General features: G+C 35.0%; 1 protein-coding gene across 1 annotated transcript; it reads left to right on the forward strand.

Moving 5' to 3' along the window:
- The first annotated feature begins 500 nt into the window (after nt 1-500).
- Nucleotides 501-26,556, forward strand: LOC131989922 (solute carrier family 2, facilitated glucose transporter member 4-like). Its single transcript, XM_059355284.1, has 11 exons — nt 501-1,000; nt 5,533-5,628; nt 12,764-12,924; nt 16,109-16,233; nt 16,346-16,461; nt 18,626-18,788; nt 19,206-19,393; nt 20,313-20,417; nt 23,051-23,152; nt 23,241-23,444; nt 24,591-26,556. The coding sequence occupies exons 1-11, from the start codon at nt 968-970 to the stop codon at nt 24,816-24,818; spliced, it is 1,521 nt and encodes a 506-aa protein (XP_059211267.1). The 5' UTR covers nt 501-967; the 3' UTR covers nt 24,819-26,556.
- The last annotated feature ends 535 nt before the right edge of the window (nt 26,557-27,091 follow it).

The following is a 27,091-nucleotide window of genomic DNA, read 5'->3' on the forward strand; positions in this document are numbered from 1 at the left end:
ACTTTTAATCCTTACTTCTGCCTACTTCTGCAATGTGCTGAATTCACATGATTGTAACGCCGCTATGAAATGTCAGCTAATGTTGCGACCACAATTTTGAGTTAGCATTGATACGCTAATGGCTACTCTTGTAGCTGTAACAACAGCGCCGCTAGTATTAGTTAGCCGCTAGCTTTCGCTAATGAATTTCACCGCTTTCACGCATTTCACAACAAAGAAAGAGTTAACAAAAAATTTGCAGAACTATTGTCCCTTGTTGTGAACCCCAACTTAAAGATATAAGTAACAACAACTCACCAACTTGTTCTTGAGCAGACAACTGGCTTCCTTTGTTGTGCTAACTTACATTATTGCCCTAAATGTCAGTAATTTATATTTCCAAGTTTTACCAACTTAAATCACGGTTTAAGCCAAAAAAAATACAAGTTGGCTTTCTTGCAGTGTGGATGCTCCTTCGCTGTTAAAAAAAAAACCCCCAATAAGTGCAATGTAAAATAAAATGAAAAGTAGTAGTAGTAATAGTCTTATGGTCTTCCTTCAGCCAATAGTAGTTAAGGTCAAAAGAGCTTCCTGCTTGCGTCTCGACCTCTGCTGCAGCACCTCAAGATCAGCCCACCGGGCCTCTCGGGGCCGGAGCAGCCCCCGTCCCCCCGCCCCCTCCACGGACAGCCTCTCCATACGGAGCGAGGCGTGCACGTGGGTGCGCGTCTGTCACTCTATCCCAGCTGGACGGGACACAACACAAAAAGTTCAAAGAGAAGAGGACAGCCTGCAGCACAGCACGCAGCACACGGATCACGGTGGGATTCTGTTTTGGATTTTACGTTTCCGTTCGTGTTTTGTTGCCAAAGTGCGGAAGGTTTGAGTCGGGGCTTGTTGTCCTTTTGGAGGAGCTTCACGTGTCTCCGTTTGGCACCAGACGCATCTGTCATCAAGTCTCCACTGAGTGCTTGGAGCAGCCAAAGTCATGCCGGCCGGCTTTCAGCAACTCGGAGGGGAGGTAATCTTTACCTTAAGAGTTTTATTCATAACATATTGATCTGTCTTGTTGTTTGTTTGTTTTTTAACGGCTGGACGTTCTTTTTCTTCTGTGCGTAATTTTTGGTATTTGGAGAGATTTTACGCACGGGTTTATCTCCGTCAAACACAAAAACTGTAGGAGAAAATCTACGTTTTTCTGTGCTGAACTGCAGTTTGCTTCGACTATCCAACAGATAATTTAAAAATTATTGACTGGTCTGGAAAAAAGGAATATCGTCACCTTCCTAAAATAATAGCCGAAGTCATTGTTGGACACAAATGATTTTTTTTACTTGGGTGTCGATATGAAATAAGATCATTTTGATTTATCCCAGCTCATTAAAATATATATATATCTTGTAGTATATTAATTGAATGTATGCAAACCAATGGGCTATATTAGCATTTACATTAAGTTAGTGAACAATTTTGAAAATAACAATCAGCACTTTGCAACTTTGCAAAACTATAAACAATAACAATTGTTTATGAGAGTTCTAGTGAAGAAAACCCACATCAGCTTTGGCCCTTATTTAGTCCTGAGCAGTGACCTTGACCAGCCAAATATATGAGTTTACAGGTCAGAGCTGAGTACTCAGTACTCAGTACTGAGTACTGAGTACTGCTTGTTAGGGAACCTCGTTTGACTGGTTCCTTCTCACCCTCAGGAACAATGCCCACGCTGTGTGTTTCCTGCAGCTCTTTTCTGAAATGATTTCTAGGTCAGGTGGATGTAAGAGTTTAAAGTGTCACTCCTGTGATTCTGGATGGTTTAATCTCTTTGTAATCTGGAAACAAGAGATAGAGGGAGACTGTTGTCTGTGTGAACAGGTTGATGCTCCAGGGACGTGTTTATTATAGCTCAGACATTTTGGCTTCAACATAATATGTATATAAACTAGGGGTCTCAAACTCAAATTACCTGGGGGCTGCTGGAGGTAGTATCAAAATGACCAAAAAAAGACACAAAATGACAAAAAACAAGACACAAAATGACAGAAAAAACTAAATTAGTTCAAAAAAACACAAAATGACAAAAAAAAGACAAGAAATTACTAAAAAAAAGACACAAAATGACAGACAAAAAACTAAATTAGTTAAAAAAGGATGCAAAATTACTAAAAAAACAAGACACAAAATGACAGAAAAAAAATAAATTAGTTCAAAAAGACACAAAGTGACCAAGAAAAGACACAAAATTACTAAAAAAAAGACACAAAATGACCAAAAAAAGACACAAAATTACATTACATAACATTTCCACTTCTTCCGGTAACAACAACACGGCAGATAATAAACGGTCCGGTAGCAGCTACCTTTCTTTTTGTTAACGTCGTCATAGGAACGAGTGAAACAAAGCTCCAGCTGGAGCAACAAAGGGACCTTCCACACACAACACGGTAAAGAGACATTCATATAAAACTCACATTAAACTTTCATATCAAGGTGGGGGCCACAAAATATCATCACCAGGGCCGCAATTAGCCTGCGGGCCGCAAGTTTGAGACCCATGATATAAACGCTGTGAGCATGGAAACTCAAACAAAGCAAAAAGCAAACACAATCTATGAGTTTCTTAGGAGCAGAATTTATGATTGGTGACAAGTAAACAAATTACTGAATGTTCAACTATGGCATTTTTAATGAGATGCAACATGGTAACATGAAGTGTAACAGAGCAAAACAGGCGGCTGTTTCTGATGTTTTACCTTTTCTGTTGCAAGGACACACACACACACACACACACACACACACACACACACACACACCCTTGTTTTGGTCCATGAATTCTAAACAACACTTATCTGGAGACTCTAGCAAGGTCAAGACACAGTATTATGGACACATGCTAACTAAAGACAAACTTAAACCTCGCTGACTGATCCATAGAATACAACAGGACTAAAAACAGCACAATTAGAAGAATCTTTAACTTATGCACAACACTGTGAAAACACTCCACTGATAGAAAAAGTCCAGCATTCAAAACTAAACTTAAAAGTCTTAAAAAGTCAAAGGCATGAAAAGTAAAAGTACTCATCGTGCACTAAAATGTTAATGTTTGTGCTGCATTTTAAGGTTGGGCTTATTTTAACTCCTTTATAGACTGTTGGGTAGTTTAATCTAAAGCAGGGGCCGCTGGAGGCAGTATCAAAATGATCAAAAACAGACACAAAATGACAGAAAAAACAAACAAATTACTTAAAAAAGACACAAAATTACCAAAAAAGACACAAAATTACAAAAAAAAGAAGACACAAAATAACAGAAAAAAACTTAATTACTTAAAAAAGAAACAACATGACCAAAAAAAGACACAAAATGACAAAAAACACACAAGATGAAAAAACATTAAATTACTTTAAAAAAACAAAACAGAATAACGTAAAAAAATTATGAAAAAAAGACACAAAAGGACACAAAATGACAGAAAAAAAACTCAATTACTTAAAGAAGAAACAAAATGACCAAAACAGACACAGAATTATTTTAAAAAAGACACAAAATTATTTTAAAGAGACACAAAATTATTTTAAAAAGACACAAAATTATCTAGAAAATACAGACAATTATCTAGAAAAGACACAAAATTATATAGAAAAGACACAAAATTATCAAAAGAAGACACAAAATAATTTAAAAAAAGACACAAAATGATCAAAAAAAGACACAAAATTATTTTAAAAAAGACACAAAATTACCAAAAGAAGTAATTAAAGGGACCTTCCACACACAACACAGTAAAGTGCCATTCAACTCACATTAAACTTTCATATCAAGGTGGGGGCCACAAAATATCACGAGGGCCGCGAGTTTGAGACCCATGATCTAAAGCAATGCATCATATTCTATATGATCATGATATGTTTGTAGCTTTGCTGTCTTGTGAAAACCTCCAAAAAGTAAACTTTTCATTAGAAAAACAGCTTTCTGATTATGCATTTTTCAGCTGATCCAAGAGGCTCTTAAGTAGTTTATGTCACTTAAGAAGTAGGAGAGTTTTGTCAACACATAAAGGAACACGTTAACCTTAAGTTTATCACAAACATTCAGAATCACTGGTTTTCACTGGACAGGAAGAATAGATAGATAGATAGATAGATAGATAGATAGACAGATAGATAGATAGATAGATAGATAGATAGATAGATAGATAGATAGATAGATAGATAGATAGATAGATAGATAGATAGATTAGGTTGTCACAGCAAGTACAATAAAATACAATAGGTTGGCAAGATGATGGTAATTATGCTGATAATGATGAAGATAAAGAAACGTAATATGAAAAGTAACTAAAGCTGTCGGGAGCTTCTGTCTTTATTTAACCCTCTGGAGTCCACAAAAGCACCGGAGCATGACTTCTTCATGGCATCAAAAAAAGACACAAAAATACTAAAAAAGACACAAAATGACTACAAAAAAGAGACAAAATAACCATAAAAGACACAGAAGACACAAAATGACAAAAAAGAGACAAAATGACCAAAAATGACACAACAACAGACACAAAATGACCAAAAAAGACACAAAATAACTAAAAAAAGACACAACAACAGACACATAATGACCAAAAAAGACACAACAGACACAAAATGACCAAAAGAGACACAAAAAAATAAAAAAAGACACAAAAAGACACAAATAACTAAAACAAGACAACAGACACAAAATTACCAAAAAAGATACAAAATTACCAAAAAAGATACAAAATGACAAAAAAAGATACAAAATGACAAAAAAAGACACAAAATAACTAAAAAAAAGACACAACAGACACAAAATGACCAAAAAAGACACAAAATAACTAAAAAAAGACACAACAGACACAAAATGACCAAAAAAGATACAAAATGACCAAAAAAGATACAAAATGACAAAAAAAGACACAAAATAACTAAAAAAAGACACAACAGACACAAAATGACCAAAAAAGACACAAAATAACTAAAAAAAGACACAACAGACACAAAATGACCAAAAAAGATACAAAATGACCAAAAAAGATACAAAATGACAAAAAAAGACACAAAATAACTAAAAAAAGACACAACAGACACAAAATGACCAAAAAAGACACTAAATGACAAAAAAAGACACAAAAAAAGACACAAAAAAGACATGAAAAGGATTCAAAAATGGACAGAATAGTCCAAGACTCCATAGAGTTAACTAATCTGCAAATTAATCAAACGGCTCTTTGACTGAAACAACCTTTGCTGGAGGGGAAGACCTCGTCTCCCCAAGGTCTCATCGTCTGTCACCGTGGCGACAGCTGCCTGTTCGCAGACGGGGAACTGGAGGGAAGTTAAAGTTCAGCCGTCAACTGTAAAGTCGCCTGTGAAGTCATGAAGAGCACTAACGAGATTGTCTCTCATCAGGATCACGGTTATATTTAGTAGATGAAACCAAACACTGCTGCTCTCTTGTTATTATCTTTACACTCATTGTTCTGAAACTACCTGTATTTCTCTCTCTCTCTCTGTTTCTTTGTGTGTGTTTGTGCTCCAGACTTTGACTGGAACCTTTATTCTCTCAGTCTTCACTGCCGTCCTGGGATCTCTGGAGTTTGGATACAATATCGGAGTCATCAATGCACCTCAGAAGGTAAAAACGAAGCACCAGGATGGTGAAAATAGTTGGAGAAAATAGTAGTATTGCCACAGTGAACAGCAAGGAGCACAGGCCTCAGTGTAGCAGTGTGGTAACCAAGGTTATTATAGTTAACGAAAACTAACGAAATAACGAAAACTAGAATTGAAAAAACATTTTCGTTAACTGAAATAAAAATAAAAACTCGAGTTTTTAAAAAAACGGTAACTAACTGAAACTGTATTGTGTGGTTACAAAACTAACTAAAACTAACTAAAATTATAGTGAAAATGTCCTTAGTTTTCGTTTTTGTCAACTTTTTCCATTCATAATTCAGTGTTTCTATTTGAACATGCAACACATGGTAAATATGTTTACTGAGACTGGGATGTCTACACTTCAACCAAAATACAAAACACCCAGAACTGTAAGAGTTAATAACCTTATTGGGACTGAGATGATAAACCAAAGGAAATAAAGGCACATACCCATTACAAAAAAACTAAAACTAACACTAAAACTAATAAAAACTAAACTAAAACCAAGCGTTTTCAAAATTAAAAACTAAACTAAAACTAGCAAACTCACTCTAAAAACCAACTAAAACTAACTGAATTTGAAAACAAAAATTCACAATGAAATTAAAACTAAAACTGATGAAACTATTATAACCTTGGTGGTAACAGCAAGTAGTGCAAACTTCAGAATCTCTGCGTAGCCATCTTGATGTAAATCCTGATTCATATTCTTGCTGGAGATCTAGGCTAAAGAGTCACACTGCTGCAAATACCTGGGCTTCAGATTAGCTTCAGCAAGATGAGAAGCCTCAGACCACGTGGAGCAGCTCATTAAAAATAACAGGGTAGATGGCCCACAGAGGAAAAACTTAATAATAAGTTGATACTTAGAAACCGTTTCTGAAATAAGTGCACTAAAAATCCTTAAAAAGAGTTAAAACTAGACAGACATAGAGCAGACCAAAATATCTAATTGGGGTAATTTTGGCTGCTATTGCAAATGCAATATGCAGTATATTGGGGGGATTTTTTTTTGTGTAATTTATTTTTTATTGACATTCAGAATCAGACATGTACAATGTATACATCATATGAGAACCTGGTCTCACAGGAATCCATGGAATAGCCACGGATTTACTTAACTCAAAATCCGTGGAATAGCCACGGAATCACTCAAATTTCCGTGAAACTGACACGGATTTGGCTACAATGCAAGTTGATGACAGATGGATATTTTTTCCCATTGGTTTGTTCCAAGTCACGTGACTTTCAAGGTCCCGGAGGTCAGAACAAAAAACATGGCGGACAGTTCTCTCATTTTTAGTGAAAAACATCAATATTTTGACTTATTTTCTGCATAAAAATGGATTTTGATCCCATTTCTAGCGAGAAATAGTTTTATTTTCTAAATATTCACTCAGTGAATATATTTATTTTACAGGATATGACTGTCATTAACTTGCATTGTAGGGAAATCCGTGTCAGTTTCACGGAAATTTGAGTGATTCCGTGGCTATTCCACGGATTTTGAGTTAAGCGAATCCGTGGCTATTTCACGGATTCCTGTGGGACCAGGTTGTTTATTAAGTTGATAACTTAAATGAAGAAAGATGTCTTAACTCAGAAATATATTGATTTTGGAGAAGCATTTCTGCCTTCACTTAACAAGGAGAAGTATTAAGGTAATGAAACTTAATATTGTATTACGATATGTCTGACTTAAGTGAAATAAGTTACTTATACTCAATAAAATTGACTCTTTTCTTAGAGTGTAGCCATGAAAATCCCATGAAAAACTGGCGCCAAAGTGTGGTGTGAGGTGTGTTAGAATAGGTGCTGATGTAAGATGCGGGAGGAAAACACACACTGACATTTAACTGGACATCAGGGTATTTTCCCTGATATTTTTACGATGTGTCACAACATGTGCCTCAAATGGAGCTGATGGTGTTTAGAAAACAATCCCCGGCACATGATGTGAAAGATAAATGCCATGGAGTCACATGAGCACTTAATATAAAAAGAGAGGAGACAGGAGAGCTGGTCTGACAGTTTGTTTAGCATCTTAGTTGTGTTTATGGAAACAGAGTAATGCCAAAATATGTCTGGTGTGTCGGGAAAAGGCGGGTTATTTCTGTCTGGTTTATAATGAAAGGGAGGGTTATAAGATTAGTTTACTGCCACATTCAGAAGGCAACATGGTGCACATAGGAATAAAACGCTATATATACATATATATATATACATATAGACATATACATATATAGATTAGAGGCACATGATTTTTGACCTTTTCACCTGATTTGCTCTGCTGCTCATATTGCAGCACTGCATGTGAGCAATGTGTGATTTATTTCTGCACTGATAGTGTATGCATGCACTGCAAAAGTGTATGCATGCACTGCAAAAAGAAAAGCAAAAAAGAAGCAAGATTTCTTACATTTAATCTAGAAATAAGCATGTTGAACACTTAAAATAAGGAATTAACTCTTAAAACAATATCAATGATCTAACACTTCTAAATCTAAAGTTGTTTTTTTTTTATCTTGGTAAGAAACAAATAATTGTCAGGTCACTCTGCTCGGGCCAGTTCATCACTGCTTGCAGTTTTAACTTCATCTCTTTCAAAAGAAGATACCAAAAGAAGATGTAAAAAGACATAAAAGACAAAAATAAGGCACACAAAAAGATACACAAAGACACAAAAAGACAAAAAATATACACAAAAAGTTTTTTTTTATCTTGGTAAGAAACAAATAATTTGCAGTGCTCTGCTCGGGCCAGTTCTTTTGTACATTTTTTGTCTTTTTTGGTCATTTTGTGACCAAAAGAAGATGTAAAAAGACACAATATGACCAAAAAAAGACACAAAAAGACACAAAAAGACCAAAAAAGGCAGGAAAAGGGCACAAAAAGACACACAAAGACAAAAAAAGTTGTTTTTTTATCTTGGTAAGAAACAAATAATTGTCAGGTCACTCTGCTCGGGCCAGTTCATCGCTGCTTGCAGTTTTAACTTCATCTCTTTTGTATATTTTTTGTCTTTTTTGGTCAATTTGTGACCAAAAGAAGATGTAAAAAGACACAATATGACCAAAAAAAGACACAAAAAAGACATAAAAGACCAAAAAAAGGCACAAAAAAGACACAAAAAGACACAAAAAAGACATAAAAAGACCCCAAAGAAGACAAAAAAAGACACATAAAGAAGAAAAAAAAAGACAAAATAGAATAGAATATGAAATAGAAATATGCATGTTGAACGCCTAAAATAAGAAATTAACCCTTAAAACAAAGTTGTTTTTTTATCTTGGTAAGAAACAAGTAAGTGTCTGCTCGGGCCAGTTCATCGCTGCTTGCAGCTTTAATTTATCTCATTTTAAGAGTTAATTTCTTATTTTAAGCCTTCAACATGCTTATTTTTAGATTTAATAATCTTAATTAAAGAAATCTCGTCAAGGTAAATTATCTGTCCAGGCAGCAGGATCATTTCCCTCAGATTTAGTGTTTTATCTTGTTTTAGACACCTTTTTGCAGTGTGCTCCTGCTCCCAGTCAGGGAGACATGAATGGAGCCAGAGACAGCTGAGAGTCTCTGGGTCGTCTTGACCTGCAGCGACTGAAACCGCTCGGCTGACGTCGTTTCACACAGACACCAGCACCAGAATAGAAGCTGAGCTGCTTTCTTTATGTGTGTGTGACAGTTTTGTCTGCCAATACAATAGAGCTGTTCTAGAAAGTGTTGGTTGTTCTTAATATTCAGGATAAATCTCTTTATTTTATCCTCCATTATAATTTCTGCACTGTGCATCCTCCATATAGATTATTTTCTGTGTTAATGACTCCTTTAAATTTATATTATTGTACTTTAAGCTCAGGGGAAACCTCTGATTGTGATCACATCTGTCAAGTGGATGTTTTTTTATAACCAAAATATTTTTATTTTTTATTTCTCATGCAGATTTACCATCTAATTGACTTCTGTATATTTATAACATGAATATTAAGTATTGAAACTGGCAGCTTTGCTATTAAAAATACTTTTTATTGACAGTTTCAAGCTACATACAGCTACTTTAAATGTTTTTCACATTAGTGTGCAAATTAAATAACTGGACAGTGTATAATTAGTTCAAATTATAATGAGGCTTTTGCCCAAAAAAATGTTTGTGCTGTATATAAATATAGACATCAGTCGTGCAAATAAGCTATAAACCACAGCTGTGAGTTGGTTTTGTTGGTATTTTAACATTCCTGGAAATAAACTCTCACACAGTTTAAAGTCACAGAGGTAATGTATTATAGGAGTTAAAAAAAAGAACATCAATTACAGCATTTTTTACCCCGTATATGTATGAAAAGACCCATAATGAACACTGTAAGCAGCCTATTTTATTACTATAAGCAAATCATTTTTTACTACATCTTAGGAATTAGCTTTTTTATCTAACAAACAGCTGATTACTGTAATTGTGATCACTATAAGCCGTTTCAACTGCAGTAAAATTGTGGCACTGGTAAACTTCTAAGTGTAAAAAGGGTCATGTGAACCAAGGTTATACTAGTTTTGGATTTTTCATCAGTTTTAGTTTTAATTTCGTTGTGATTTTTTGTTTTCAAATTCAGTTAGTTTTAATTAGTTTTTATTGTTTGGAAATGCTTAGTTTTAGTTTAGTTTTCATTAGTTTTAGTGGTAGTTTTAGTTTTTTTGTAATGGGGTATTTGTTGCGTGAGAGATTTAAAAAAAGTCACAATAAATGTTTAAACCTTTATTTCCTTTGTCTGATCCATCTCAGCCCCAATAAGTTTATTAAGTCATAAAACCAGATAGATGAAATAGATTTAATATCAACCAAAAAGGACATTTTCACTATAATTTTAGTTCGTTTTAGTTAGTTTTGTAACCACAAAATACAGTTTCAGTTAGTTATCATTTTTTTTTAAAAACTCTCATTTTTATTTTTGTATCAGTTAATGAAATTTTTTTTCAATTCTAGTTTTCGTCATTTCGTTAGTTTTCGTTAACTATAACAACCTTGATGTGAACATTTTCAATGTCCTGCTGTGAATCCCAAGTGTTTCTCATGGAAAATGGCTGATTTAAGTTCCAGTTATTAGGGTCACAACTGCTAAAGAGATTTTAAATCTCTAAACAGTAGAAAACACCAAAAAGGCTGCAGCAGAAAGTCGTTATTTAGAGCACACTGCAAAAACTAAAATCTAAGTCAGATGAAATATCTTAGATCAAGGGTTTTATATGCTTATTTTTTATCTGATAAGACAGTTCTTCTTAGTCAGCAGTTTTTATTTTAGACTGTTTCACTTGTTTTAAGTATTTTGCTCCTTAATTATCTAAATAATAATAATATTACAGCTTGTTACTGGGATTGTATGACCTAAACTGAGTAAATACATGCTTGAAACTAGAATATCAAAAGTTACAAAGCTGTTTCAGCAACACTTACAAGTATAAAACTGCTATTTCAAAGTAATCATTTCTTATTTCAAGCATAACTAAGAAGTCATATGTGTGTATGTAATTAACTAGTACATTGGCACATTGCTGTTAACTGACACTTGATATTTAAACATTTAACATGAAACATTTAACAACAACAATTTAAAAAATGCACTTTTTATTAATAAGAATACACTAATTCTAAGGTATTTGTGGGTTCATTGAGATTAGATATTTTTACTTATTTTGGAAAGTCTTGACAAGCCAAATTTTCTTGTTCCATTGGCAGATCATTTTGCTATTTTTAAGCAAAATACACCTAATTTTTGTACTTTTGTACTTTTTTTTCTTCTTTTTGAGAGGTGGCTTTTGCAGTGCATGTTGTAGCTTGTTAAACACTGCCCACATGTGGCATTTCTACAGAAAAAACGACAGACAATGAGGATGGTATAATAATATATCAATACATGTGCAGGCTGTTTGTTTTGAGCGTTCCTTTTTTTCACCCACACTGTTAAAAATGTCTGTAGATTTTACGTTGAGAAACCACGACAGTAAAAGACCGTAAAATGATAAATGGGTTAATTCAGTTTCAGTAACAATGAAACACTGTAAATGTATATATCAGCCAAAACACCTTTTTTTACAGTTTGTTTTAAAAAAAAAATACATTACTCCACTGTAAAATACACAAAAATATACTGTAATATATACACAAGCCAACATTTTTCCATTTATTTTTTGTAAAAATACTTTTTCTAACTGTTAAATGTACTAAACACCATGAAAATATACTGTAATATTTAATGATAAAATCTTTAATAAATTAAAGTACTAAATAAAATACTTTATAAATTATGCAGCATTTATTAAGTATTTTTTTGTCAATTATATGGCAGAACAGCGTTTCTTTTGATGGAAAAACGTTATTTTTACACGGGAAATCAACAGTGCTAATATCATTTATTACAAATAAATGCACCGTATTTATTACGGTAAAGTTCTGGCAACCACAGCTGCCAGTTTTTTACCGTAAAAACAACAGGTTTTTTTCTACAGTGCAGACTGTAGACTAGGGATGCACGATATTATCGGCACGTTATCGGTATCGGCCGATATTGGCTTGAAAATGAACTATCGGACATCAGCCAACATGCCGATATAATAATGTGATTAAATAATGACATCACCTCTCTGCTGCACCTTGTTTGTAGCTCATAGAGTTGTGCAGTAGTCTGAGCCCACCTATTTATTGATGTTCTGATTAGGGGCTGAAGCTACTTATATTTTTTGTACTTTTTGTGATTTTGTTTGCACAGTGCAGATTGAGTCGTCACATATTGGGCTCCTGTTTTAAGTTAAATTTGAATTCAAGCAGCAGTCTGTAAGGTACATGTAGTTTTATTCAATTTGGGTTTAATTGCTGTACAGTTTCACTTTTCACATGTTCCCAGTGAACACAAGTTATGTTTACTTATTATGTCAACTGGGAAATTGGCCAAATTTGCCCTGATTGTGGGTATTAGTTGTGCAGGAAAAGAATATCGGTATCGGTAAAAGATCCAATATCGTGCATCCCTATAGAGTGATTATAAACGGGTTACTTTAACTGTAATTACCACAAACCTACCACCTAAACTTGCCTTTTTCTTATGCATCTTCTTCTGTTCCTGCAGATCATCGAGGCGGACTACAACGCTACCTGGGTGCAGCGGTATGGAGAGCCCATCCCCACCGGGACCCTCACCTCCCTCTGGTCCCTGTCCGTGGCCATCTTCTCCATCGGAGGCATGCTCTCCTCCTTCTGTGTGGGCTTCATCTCCGAGTGGCTGGGCAGGTAGGAAACACACGGGACCAGACACATCAGTGACATATTTAGAATAGAATAGAATAGTCTTTATTGTCATTGTACATAGAAACAACAAAAAAATTAGAGTGCAGCTCCCATAGAGCATAAAACAAATTAAGAACAACAACACACAAACACACAGGACAATAAGGTTTAGACCAGGCATGTCCAAACTATTCCACAAAGGGCCGTGTGGCTGCAGGTTTTCGTTCCAACCAAGCAGCAGCACACCAGACTTGACTCAGTTAATCAACTGATCTCAGTCTTCAGACAGTTGATTGGTCAAACTGTGAGCTTTTGCTTGGTTGAAACGAAAACCTGCAACCACACGGCCCTTTGTGGAATAGTTTGGACATGCCTGCTGTAGAGCATGGGTCTCAAACTCACGGCCTTCCTGACGATATTTTGTAGCCCCCGCCTTGATATGAAAGTTTAATGTGAGTTTTATATGAATGGCACTTTACCGTGTTGTGTGTGGAAGGTCCCTTTAATTACTTTTTTTTTGGTCATTTTGTGTCTTTTTTTAATTAATTTTGTGTCTTTTTTAATAATTTTGTGTCTTTTTTTAATACTTTTGTGTCTTTGTTGGTAATTTTGTGTCTTTTTTTTGGTAATTTTGTGTGTTTTTTAAATAATTTTGTGTCTTTTTTTGGTAATTTTGTGTCTTTTTTGTATAATTTTGTGTCTTTTGTATAATTTTGTGTCATTTTTGGTAATTCTGTGTATTTTTTGGTCATTTTGTGTCTTTTTAAAGTAATTTAGTGTTTTCGTCTTTGCAGTGCTCTCTGCTCGGGCCAGTTCATCGCTGCTTGCAGCTTTAATTTATCTTGTTTTAAGAGTTAATTTCTTATTTTAAGTGTTCAACATGCTTATTCCTAGATAAATAATCTTAATTTATGAAATCTTGTCAAGTGAAATTATCCGTCCATGCAGCAAGATCATTTCCCTCAGATTTAGTGGGTTTTTTAATCTTGTTTTTAGACACACCTTTTTTGCAGTGTGCCATCTTTTGCTTAGACAATCAGGTAAAATACTCCAGTGAGCTACGTTACATCTGTCTCTCCTTTCCACCTCTGCATGGATCCAAAATGGATCCCAAAGTCCAAAGAGGAAACTCTGCCCAGGATGTTCCTGGTCGACCCAGTTTCCCTCTGTAACCTGAACCACAGCTTCCACTGGCTGAAAGGGGATCTGAAGGGAGCTGGCAGCAGTGGGTCTGGAGGGAGGGAGGGAGGGGGGGGGGGCTGGCAGGGTGCTGGTGTTCAGCTCGGGTGCACTCAGGACAAGGTCTTCCTAAAAAAAGCAGCGACGCGGCGGGTAAAGACAATGGGAGCAGCCGTGACCTCTGAGGTCAAAGTGATTTAGATGCAACTCAAGTCTCCAGTGTTAAATTCAGCTCCTTTCAACAGCAGGTCTTATTGTTTAGTGCACGGGTCTCAAACTCAAATAACCTGGGGGCCGCTGGAGGCAGCATCAAAACGACCAAAAAAAGACACAAAATTACAAAAAAAAAAGACACAAAATGACAGTAAATAACTAAATTACTTTAAAAAGACACAAAATGACCAAAAAAAGACACAAAATTACTTTAAAAAGACACAAAATGACAGAAAAAACTAAATTACTTTAAAAAGACACAAAATGACCAAAAAAAGACACAAAATTACAAAAAAAAAGACACAAAATGACCAAAAAAAGGACACAAAATTACAAAAGAAGACTCAAAATGACAGGAAAAAACTAAATTACTTAAAAAAGACACAAAATTACTTTAAAAAGACACAAAATGACAGAAAAAACTAAATTACTTAAAAAAGACACAAAATGACCAAAAAAAGACAAAAAATTACTAAAAAAAAAAGACACAAAGTGACAGAAAAAACTAAATTATTTAAAAAAGACACAAAATTACCAAAAAAAGACACAAAATTACTAAAAAAAGACACAAAATTACAAAAAAAAGACACAAAGTGACAGAAAAAACTAAATTACTTAAAAAAGACACAAAATGACCAAAAAAAGAGACACAAAATTACTAAAAAAAAAAGACACAAAATGACCAAAAAAAGGACACAAAATTACAAAAAAAAGACACAAAGTGACAGAAAAAACTAAATTACTTAAAAAAGACACAAAATGACCAAAAAAAGACACAAAATTACTAAAAAAAAAGACACAAAATGACCAAAAAAAGACACAAAATTACTAAAAAAAAAGACACAAAATGACCAAAAAAAGACACAAAATTTAAAAAAAGAAAAAAAAAGAATTTGATAAATCTTGTCAAGTGAAATTATCTGTCCATGCAGCAAGATAATTTCACTCAGATTTATTGTTTTTATCTTGTTTTTAGACACACCTTTTTTGCAGTGCAGTTTGTGGAGGACGATAAAAAAAAAAAAAAAAATTAAAAATACAGAAATTAGAAAAATAAATGTAAATGTTAGGACCTCTGACTTCATCAACATACAGACAGAAATAGATAAAATAATGAAATTTAGTATATTATTATTAGTATTTCAGCATTTGTCTATTTATTTCCATATTTATTTTAACATGTATTTATTTATAGATTCAAATATTCATGTATTTATTTTTCCTATTTATTTTTTTTATTTTTTATTTTTTTTTGATACATTTTATTTATTGAATCAGCTCAATACACACACTAAAGCAGCTTAGTAAAGTCTTCAGTAGTTTAGTGTTACACTGCCCTCTGGAGGCGAACTGGGATATATCCACTCATTCTAATATATATTGTATTTGTATATCAAACAGCACTCAGACTATAGACAAATCTACTGTTTCATGTTGATAATTAAAATACGAGATGTGTTCTTTTGGCCTGTACATTTATTATTTATTTAAAATTAAAAAAATTCCACCCAAAAAGTCATTATGCTGCCTAAACACTTACATTACCAACAGTGCTTTAGGCTGTAAGTGATTTTAGAAGAGTGTGGGTTTTTTTCAATTTAAAAAAAAAAAAAAATCAATCAATGAATCAATACATTTTAAACAGAAAAAAAGTTAATACGAATCTTTCGGATTATAAATATTCGTTTTTGTTGAAAATAAACAGGATTCTTTGAGAATGAAATGGGTCAAATTAAGATTTAAAGTGATAATATGTAACACTGTAAATATGCTTGTCCGTATTTTTTATTTTCAGGAGGAAAGCTATGCTCATAAACAACATGTTTGCCTTCGTTGGTGGATCTCTGATGGGGTTGTCCAAACTCTGCCGCTCCTTTGAAATGTTGATCCTGGGACGTTTTGTCATTGGTGCCTACTGCGGTGAGCCCTCCACCCTTCTCTCTTTTTATTTTATATTTGAGAACAGTATAATACTAATAAATAGCATGGACTTTTTTGCTGATAGAAGGTTTCCGTCTCTTCCTCTGTGCAGGGTTGGCATCAGGTTTGACACCAATGTATATTGGTGAAATAGCTCCTACCAGCCTGCGAGGGGCGCTGGGCACGCTGCACCAACTGGCTATAGTCACTGGGATCCTCATCGCACAGGTGAGACAGCTGCAGGGTCCCATTATATCAGGGACGGGCAACTTAAATGCTGCAGGGGGCCACAGTTTTTCATGTTCACTACCACAGGGCCACATATAGGAGCGTGCACTTAACCAGATATGATGAAACTGCAATTTTAAATATGTTTACAGTGCAGTAACTTAACATATTTCATGCTCAAATGCATGTATAACAGTATAAATAGGAATACAAAAGGTTTGAAGCAAATTAAAAAAAACAACTACTGTGATTTCTTTTTTTTTTCAGTGTAAGAACAGCAGACCAACATTAATTGATTTAAGAAGTAATTTTGTGCATTTTTACACTGCACTTTTAAGATTTCATGTTTTTGTTCATTTTGTGTCTTTTTTTTGTTCATTTCGAGTCTATTTGTTTATTTTGTGTCTATTTGTTTACAGTGCAGTAACTTAACATATTTCATGCTCAAATGCATGTAGAACAGTATAATTAGGAATACAAAAGGTTTGAAGCAAATAAAAAATAACCACTTACTGTGATTTACTTTTTTAAAGTGCAAGAACAGCAGACCAACATTAATTGCAAGAAGTATTTTTTTTTTTTTTTTTAAACAATATATTTATTGACATTTTCTTACATAACAAAACAAAACAAGATTACAAATGGACTATACACATACACATCACAAACATCCACTTCTCAGCCACAAAACATTTCATAATTCAATGCCTTATACAATTGCAGGTACATGAACTCATTAATCCTGATTTAAGGTTTACTTAACTGACTGCTTATTCTTCTTCATTGTCAATTGTCAGATCAATACCGTTAACAAACACTTTAAACGGTTCCCATATTTTTTCAAACAAATCCTGCCTTCCTTTTCGTATGTATGTCACTCTCTCCAAAGGAAAAGTTGTGAGCATTTGCCTCACCCAATACATAGCATTCGGTCTGCTGGTCTTTTTCCAAAACATTGCAATGGCCCTTTTAGCGTGTAACAGACACATATCTATTAATATTCTTTCACTTTTGTTGTATTTGTGACCTTTTGGATAAAGTCCTAAGACAAAAAGTGCAGGATCCATTGAAATGCTTTTTGAAATAATTTTTTCTATTGCCTCTTTAACCTCCTGCCAAAAAGATTTTATCTTAGTGCATTGCCACACACAATGGAATAATGTCCCTTTCACCTCAGTACATTTTGTACACACATCCGGGATATTCCTATTATATTTATTTAATTTAACTGGTGTGATATAAGTTCTCATCAACCACTTATACTGCAATAGTCTAAATCGAGTGTTGATTGATTGGGTGTGAGCCTTATTACATATAGATTGCCAGTCCTCTAATGATATGTCTGTACCCAGATCTTCCTTCCACGCTTCTCGTTTTAGATCTGCATTCTCAACCGAATTTGATAAAAAATAGTTATATAGCTCTGCTATAGCACCTTTACTTAAGCTGTTTTTAGATACAATTTTTTCCAAGTTAGAAATTGGAGGTCTGGTTAAAAGACTATTTTGGCTTGTCCTAATGTAATTCCTAAGTTGGAGGAATTTAAAGAAATGTTTTTTATCTATGTCATATTTATGCCTAATTTGTTCGAATGATAACATGTCGTTGGAGTTGGGCATATACAGATCTTGAAGTTTTTCTAGTCCCTTTAATGCCCACTTTCTAAATACAGCATCTGCTCTTCCTGGTATAAAACGCTGATTTCCCCAAATAGGAGTGTACTGAGATAATTGACTTATAAATAAATTAAATTAAATTTTTGTACTTCAAACCATACTTTTACCATATTTTTGACAATCGGGTTAGTGGTTTGTTTTATCAATTTTGCTGCTGTATCAGAGTAAAAATACACGGTTAAAAGGCAAACGCAAACCCTCATCTTCCATTTCTTTCCATTGTGGAATATCTCTTGTTGCAAAATAAAATTTAATAGTCCTTATTTGTACTGCCCAATAATACCGTGTTATATTTGGACACTTTAAACCACCATTGCAAGAAGTAATTTTGTGCATTTTTACACTCCACTTTTAAGATTTCATGCTCAAATGCATGTAGTTGTACTGAGGGCCACTTCAAATTTCCCATCCCTGCATTAAATAAACAAATGTGTACCTGAGTTCACCTGTAAGCCCTATCCCAACACGTGGTCCCTCTCCCTGTGCAGGTCCTGGGTCTGGAGTCGTTACTGGGCGTGGAGGACTTGTGGCCAGTTCTGTTGGGTTTAGCCGTCGTGCCGGCCGTGTTTCAAATGGCTCTTCTTCCTTTCTGCCCCGAGAGCCCCCGCTTCCTCTACATCGTCCGCTGCCAGGAGCACCAAGCTAAGAGAGGTGGGTGTTCTGAAATTTTTTGTTTTGTTTTTGAACTATTTTTGTGTTTATAAATAGTAAAACAAATTGGTACATTTCCATAGAAACTTTTGTTTGTATTTTGGGTTCCTGGCAGCTTTATACTAAACTAATACTTAATTAAAGAAAGAGGAAGAAAAATCTGAAAAGATAGCCAAGTTTGTGTGGAAAAAAGGAGCCATGCATGTGATGTAAGGACAGACTGAAAGATGCTGAACAGAGACAGAAATTAATGCATAGGTAGTTGACAAATTTGAACCAAAATCTCCTGGACTTCAGAGGTTTAAAATGGAAATATCGCCAACGATCAAGTTAATTTAATCGTGATCATGATTAAAATTGGATTAATTGTGCAGCTCTACCTCTCAGTCCTCACTCCATACATGTGTCTGTGTGCAGGCCTGAGGAGGCTGACGGGCCGGCAGGAGGTGGGCAGCATGCTGGCGGAGATGAAGGAGGAGAAGAGGAAGATGGACATGGAGAGGAAGGTTTCCATCCTGGAGCTCTTTCGCTCTCCTTTGTACCGACAATCCATCGCCATCGCCATCATGCTTCAGCTCTCCCAGCAGCTGTCTGGGATCAATGCAGTGAGTCAGACGGCTCATTTAGCTTCACTTTAAAGCAGGGGTCTCAAACTTTAATTACCTGGGGGCCGCTGGATGCAGTATCAAAAATACCAAAAAAAGACACAAAATGACAGAAAAAACTAAATTACTCAAAAAAGACACAAAATTACTAAAAAAAAGACACAAAATTACCAAAAAAGACACAGAATTACAATAAAAAGACACAAAATGACAGAAAAAAACTAAACTACTTAAAAAAAGAGACAAAATGACCAAAAAAAAGACACAGAATTATTTTTAAAAAAAGACACAAAAATACTAAAAAAAGACACAAAATTATTTTTTAAAAATACACAAAATTATTTCAAAAGACAGAAAACGACCAAAAAAAGACACAAAATAACCAAAAAAGACACAAAATGACAGAAAAAAGACACAAAATGACCAAAAAAGACACAAAATTATTTTTAAAAAAGACAAAATAATTAAAAAAGACACACAATTATTAAAAAAGACACACAATTATTTTAAAAAGACACAAAATTATTTAAAAAAGACACAAAATGACCAAAAAAGACACAAAATTACAAAAAAAAAAAGACACAAAATGACAGAAAAAATACTAAATTACTTAACAAAGACATAAAATTACCAAAAAAAGTAATTAAAGGGACCTTCCACACACAACACGGTAAAGTGCCATTCATATAAAACTCACATTAAACTTTCATATCAAGGTGGGGGCCACAAAATATCATCACGAGGGCCACAATTGGCCCGCGGGCCGCAAGTTTGAGACCCCTGCTTTAAAGCAAGAAAATCACAGTATTCTTTACATTTTTGTTGCATGAGTGACATCAACAAATCTTACATAAAATCTGATAAAGGGCAGTGAATCAGTGCAGTGTATTATTAACGTATCTGTTCACCCCCCGGTCAGATTTTCTACTACTCCACCAGTATCTTCATGAAAGCAGGAGTCCAGAGTCCAGTCTACGCCACCATCGGAGCGGGCGTGGTCAACTGTGCCTTCACTGTGGTCTCGGTCAGTAACATGCCTTCATCCTGCCTTTTTAAACCTCTCTCCTCCTTCCTCATTATTAAAATTATTTAATTATGAATGTTTAATCTTTTGTGATTTTAGCAAGATAAAGATTACATTTGCGCTTTGTGCCAATGTGTGTCTCCATTACTGTTTAACACTGTTATCGAAGAGCAAATAAGATAACAGGCTGGCTTTTCTTTGGCCCGACTCTCAAACATTCCCACATCCAAATACTGTAGGTCAGGTTTGGTTTAGCAGGTCAAGATGTTTCAATGTCATTAAATGGGTCAAGAAGCAGGATTTTTAGCCAATGTAGTGCAATTACTACCTCTCTTGAGTGGGAAAATGAATCAAAGAGCATGTCGATGTTCCCTTTTTGTTTTCTTTATTATCAGACATGAGAATACACTGCCTATAGTCCATAGCCTGGGTATACCCATACTGCCTTGCGCGCTCAAATTTAATTTCAAACCTCCAGGCGGTCTGGAAACCAAGACAGTTTCTTAGCCCTGTTTTAGGGATCCAATCACAGAGCGGGGAGGGACGGCAAGACGATGACGTTTACTACTCGGCACTTGGAAGCTTTTGGAAGCTTGTAGTTTTCTTACGGATCCAACGTGGCTGCTGCAGACACGAAACTCTCTTTAGCTGTAGATGGTGTTTTAAATAGTTTAGAGCGAAAGTTGAAAGGCGAAAGGTCTCTCGGCGGCTCCGCTGTCCCCCGGCTCGTAGCCAGATCACCGGTAGCGGCGCTAATCACCAGCGCTAGCGTAACGGCGGTGATCTGGCTACGAGCCGGGGGACAGCGGAGCCCCCAGAGACCCGCAGCAGCTTGTTTATTGCCCATAAAATCAGTGGATGTGTGTGGCTGAATGACATGAGGGGGAATAAAGCGTGAAAATAAATAATCTTGCAGAAAGCGAGAACTGGAGAAGCAAAGCAGCAAACAACACTCTCTCACAGACACACACACAACAAACATCCATTTCTGTTGCTCTACTACGTCATCTGGTATAACTGATCTGATTGGCTAAGAGCTACCTACAGACGCTTTGATAGACATTCTAAGCGTCCAATAAACGGCTCTGGAGGATCGTAAACCACACCTCCTCTACGGAGAAATGAACGGTTGGTTTCCAGACCAAATCTCATTTGAGATTAGTCTGGTGTTAGCCAGGCTATATAGTCCATGGAACAAAGGCCAAAATTTGACTTTTTGGTACCACTCAAGGTGGCAAAATCTAGTAATATTTTTTTGAAAAGGTACATGTCCATAGTGAACCTGATCTCACAGGAATCCGTGAAATAGCCACGGATTCGCTTAACTCAAAATCTGTGGAATAGCCACGGAATCACTGAAATTTCTGTGAAACTGACACGGATTTCGCTACAATGCAAGTTAATGACAGTCATATCCCGTGGCTATTCCATGGAATGTTTATTAATGATCTTAGCCAGTCAAAAACTGGTCTCAATTTTCTTACAAACGTCTTCTATACATCAGAAGACTTTGAAAAGATTTGGAAAAGACTCCCGGAAAACTATCAGATCATGTATAGAAGACGTTTATAAGAAAATTGAGACCAGTTTTTGACTTGTCTTTAGATGTGAGCAGGTGTGAGCTGATAGTTTTCCGGGAGTCTTTTCCAAATCTTTTCAAAGTCTTCTGATGTCTAGGTAGCATAAGGCATAAGAGGAAAGAGAAACCAAAGAAAACAGAACAATAAACAAACGTACCTATTATGTAACTGTTAAACCTTTTATAACCTTTTTTTGCTTTAGTAATACAAACTCTATCATACATTTTTGGGCAGTTAACTACAATTTTTGCAGCTACCGCATCTAAAGGTGTGGCCAATACCTAATGAAGGTTAATAAATCATCATCACTTCCTCATTGAGGTTCATACAATTTAAATAAAAAAATGTCAAAGTCTTCTGACGTATAGGTCAAGGTTATTATAGTTAACGAAAACGAAATAACGAAAACTAGAATTGAAAAAACATTTTCGTTAACTGAAATAAAAATAAAAACGAGAGTTTTTTTTTAAAAAAAAGCAATAACTAACTGAAACTGTATTGCGTGGTTACAAAACTAACTAAAATTATAGTGAAAATATCCTTAGTTTTTGTTTTTGTCAACTTTTTCATTCATAATTCAGTGTTTCTATTGGAACATGCAACACATGGTAAATATGTTTACTGAGACTGGGATGTCTATACTCGAACCAAAATTCAAAACACCCAGAACTGTAAGAGTTAATAACCTTATTGGGGCTGAGATGATAAACCAAAGGAAACAAAGGAAACATTTATTATGAACTCTTTGAATCTGGCACCCAACATCTAGCCCATTACATAAAAACTAAAACTAAAACTAAAACTAATAAAAACTAAACTAAAACTAAGCATTTCCAAAAAATAAAAACTAAACTAAAACTAGAAAACTCACTCTAAAAGCTAACTAAAACTAACTGAATTTGAAAACAAAAATTCACAACGAAATTAAAACTAAAACTGATGAAAAATCCAAAACTATTATAACCTTGGTATAGATAGCACAAAGTGGAATATGCTAGTTTTATCTCCAGTTGCCTACTGAGGATAACAGCCCTGTTTCCTGGTTATTTTCAGCTCTTCCTGATCGAGAGGATGGGCCGACGGACGCTCCACATGATGGGACTTGGTGGGATGTGCCTCAGTGCCGTCATCATGACCATGGCTCTGGCTCTGCTGGTCGGTCTCTCAAAGATACAAGCTCCCTGCTCTGTTTAGTGTTTTCTCTGCTAACTTCTGAACCCTTTTATCTCTTTTCCCCTGATAGGACAGCGTTCCATGGATGAGCTACGTCAGCATGCTGTCCATCTTTGGCTTCGTTGCCTTCTTTGAGATCGGTCCGGGTCCCATCCCCTGGTTCTTCGTAGCGGAGCTCTTCTCTCAGGGCCCGAGGCCGGCCGCCATGGCCGTGGCCGGCTGCACCAACTGGACCGCTAACTTCATCATCGGCATGTGCTTCCAATATGTGGCTGTGAGTATTTATTACCTTGAGTAGATGTTGTGGATTTCTCCTGCTCATATCTTTTAAAAAATGACAGAAAAAAACTAAATTACTTAAAAAAGGCCCAAAATGACCAAAAAAAAGACACAAAATTACAAAAAAAGACACAGAATTACCAAAGACACAAAATTATTTAAAAAAAGACACAAAATTATTTAAAAAAGACACAGAATTACCAAAGAAGACACAAAATTATTTAAAAAAATACACAACATTATTAAAAAAGACACAATTATTTTTTTAAAAGATACAAAATTATTAAAAAAGACACAAAATTATTTTTTAAAAAGACACAAAATTACCAAAAAAAGTAATTAAAGGGACCTTCCACACACAACACAGTAAAGTACCATTCATAGAAAACTCACATTAAACTTTCATATCAAGGTGGGGGCCACAAAATATCGTCATGAGGGCCGCGAGTTTGAGACCCCTCCTTTAAAGCATATTTTTTAACTCTTTGATGCACAACATATAATCTACTTCTAATGCACAACATGGGTCGAAAATGACCCACTTTCATTTCCCATGTTATTTCATGCTGGCTGTGTATTTGAATATCTCTTTTTTTTTTTTTATTACAACAGATCATTATATCCATTTTTCCTTTCATACTTTATGAAGAAAAATAGTTTTTGATGACCTTGTGCATTAGAAGCGTATCGATACAAAAAGTGATACACTAAATTAACAATTTGAGTTCATGTGTAGCTATGTTTGTTCTCATTTTTAGTGAAAAAATCAATATTTTGACTTAGTTTCTGCATAAAAATGGATTTTGATCACATTTCTAGTGAGAAATATATGTTTTATTTCCTAAATATTCACTCAGTGAATGTACATAATCACTTTGTATGTTGGAATAGCCACGGGATATGACTGTCATTAACTTGCATTGTAGCGAAATCCGTGTCAGTTTCACGGAAATTTGAGTGATTCCGTGGCTATTCCACGGATTTTGAGTTAAGCGAATCCATGGCTATTTCACTGATTCCTGTGAGGCCATGTTCTCAAAAACAAGTTAATTGAGGAAAAAACCTGGAATACTGAATGATCAAATTAATTTATTGCAAAGATATAGTACATAAAAACTTAATCTGGACCGTCCTCCCCCAGGATCTGTGTGGGCCGTACGTGTTCCTCATCTTCGCAGCACTCCTTCTCTTCTTCCTCATCTTCACATTCTTCCGGGTGCCGGAGACTCGGGGCAAAACCTTCGACCAGATCGCAGCAAACTTCCAGCACACTGCAGGAGGGATGATGGACATGGACATGGACATGGACATGGACTTAGACAAGCCCAGCACCGAGCTGGACTACTTGGGGGAGGAGAGCATCAACTGAAGAGAGAGAAGACTGAATACAGCTGGAGATGAACTGTGTAAATGGGCCTGACTCCAAACTTTTATTTTCTGACATGTATATTGAGGTCATTGTCTTGTATTCATATAGATTGTGGTGCCAAAGCAGTGTTAACGGTGTGTGACAATTTGAGTGTTTTGGAATTGTCCTTTGCTGGTACCACTGCAATATGAGGTGACAAGTTGAGCGTCAAAAAAAGACTAAAAGCCGACAGATTTAAGAGTTGACTTACTGTAGTTTCAAGGAATAAGATGCACATCAGAACAAAGTGTGTGGACTGTTGAGGCATTAGCTGCCCGTGTGGGAGGATTTTATTCCATGGTGATGATGCACTCTGTGGCAATACTGACGGGAGCTGGAGAGACTTTGGAATTCCCTGCACTTTATCTACAAAGACATCCAAAGTTTGGAGGTAGAAAAAAGAAACAAAAAAATAGGATATACAGCCATAGAGCTAAGTATGCATGCATGTTTTGTACTGAAGGTGGGAACACTCAATGAAACACATTTAACTGACAGATTTTTACTTTTACTATTTAGCTTAAACCTCTGAAGTCCAGGAGATTTTTTTTCAAATTTGTCAACTTCCTTTGCATTAATTTCTGTCTCTGTTTAGCATCTTTCAGTCTGTCCTTACATCACATGCATGGCTCCTTTTTCTCCACACAAACTTGGCTACCAGTCAGATTTTTCATTTTGTTTTAATTAAGTATAAAGCTGCCAGGAACCAAAAATACAAACAAAAGACAGGTGTCTATGGATATGTTCTTTTTTTTAACCATTTATACACACAAAACAGCAGAAAAAACAATAAATAATAAAACTACAAAACAGTCTATTTGCATGTTAATTAAGAATAGTAATAGTTTTCATTGTAGAAAGAAAATTCACATTTTAAAAATGGTCTAGAAACATAAATGTCACACTGTGAAAGCTCCTATGATTGAACTTTAACTGGCTGTCTCAGCTTGTCTACATATCATATATAAATAAAGTTATTACTGTAAATAAAACGTGTATTTTCAATAAATAGATGGACTCCAGAGGGTTAAACTACCGGAAAGCTTAAAGAAAAATATTTATTGGGGCTAGAAAAAACAAACTTATTCAAGTTTAAGTAATAATTTGTGTCCAGGTATAAGATCAGTGTGAAACTATTTCAAACAAACCTTTACAACAATAAAATAACTACTTTACCCAGACTTTCTTCAGTCTATCACAGAACAGATCCTCAAAGTGTTTGTTGCTAAACTGGGCTTTAAATCATTTAAGTGTTCCCAACTTCAGACAGAATGCTATCACAACTTCTATATTTCTGATCGTGAGAAACTCGTTGCACAAGCTGCAGAAATGCTACTTTGAAAGAAACAAAATGTGTACATAGTGTGTCATGTGGTTGTTGATATTTAAAGGTATGAGGGTCTAAAAGTTTCAATTCTTTATGCACTCCAGTGTTTGGTTTTGTAAACAGAAGCCTGATATACTAGAGCAAGATGTGCAATCAAAAGGGCTGCCTGTAAAAAGTAGATTTTTTTTATTATGAATCACAAGCGTCCGGTTTGTGCGTTTTTCTTCTGTCCCGTGTGCTGTTTGCCGTCTGTTCAACGGTGTATATCACTACGTTGTAAACATTTGTATGGAGGTTGTTCACCTGTTATTTGTAGAGTGACTAATGATGCTGTGGTCATGTTGTGACTAAAGGAAGCAAGTACTGTAAATAACGTTACTGGAAACGTCTGTGAAGGCCTCATTCATTCATTACTGGAAGTTGTGTTGTTTAATAAGTAATCCAAAAAACAAATGGGTGATTCTCATGAAGCCAGACTAAGTTCTGTCTGTGAAGATTATAAGGGCATACTTTATTAAACTAAACATATTTCACTTTTATATGAATGAATATAGTCATGAGGCACAATTCAGTTTTGTGCTAAAATAATATTTTTGAACATATTTGATTCACAAATTCATTACCGTAATGCGTCCAGATAAAAATGTCATGGTTTCCTCACACTTGTATACAATAAATATTTAATAAGCTTTATAAAAATATACATTTGTTTGAAATGTATAATTTAACAGACTATAATCAAACAATGTTTAACAATGTATAAAGAACAAAATCTGAATGAAAATTGATGAGAAAAATGGTTAAATGTTACAGTAATGATAGAATTGTTTGCATTAAAATGTGTATATTTTAATAAAATATATTTTGGTGATACCAGCTACCCTTGAGCATATTTAAGTGCTTGCCA

The sequence above is a fragment of the Centropristis striata genome, chromosome 17 (genome assembly GCF_030273125.1).
Source record: "Centropristis striata isolate RG_2023a ecotype Rhode Island chromosome 17, C.striata_1.0, whole genome shotgun sequence".
NCBI lineage: Eukaryota > Metazoa > Chordata > Actinopteri > Perciformes > Serranidae > Centropristis > Centropristis striata.

Excerpts from the sequence above, each read along its gene's own strand:
- LOC131989922 (XM_059355284.1), top strand. The coding sequence starts at position 968 with ATGCCGGCCGGCTTTCAGCAACTCGGAGGGGAG. Across the intron at positions 5,629-12,763 it reads TCATCAATGCACCTCAGAAG|ATCATCGAGGCGGACTACAA; the intron begins GTAAAAACGAAG and ends CTGTTCCTGCAG. Across the intron at positions 16,462-18,625 it reads CTGGGATCCTCATCGCACAG|GTCCTGGGTCTGGAGTCGTT; the intron begins GTGAGACAGCTG and ends CTCCCTGTGCAG.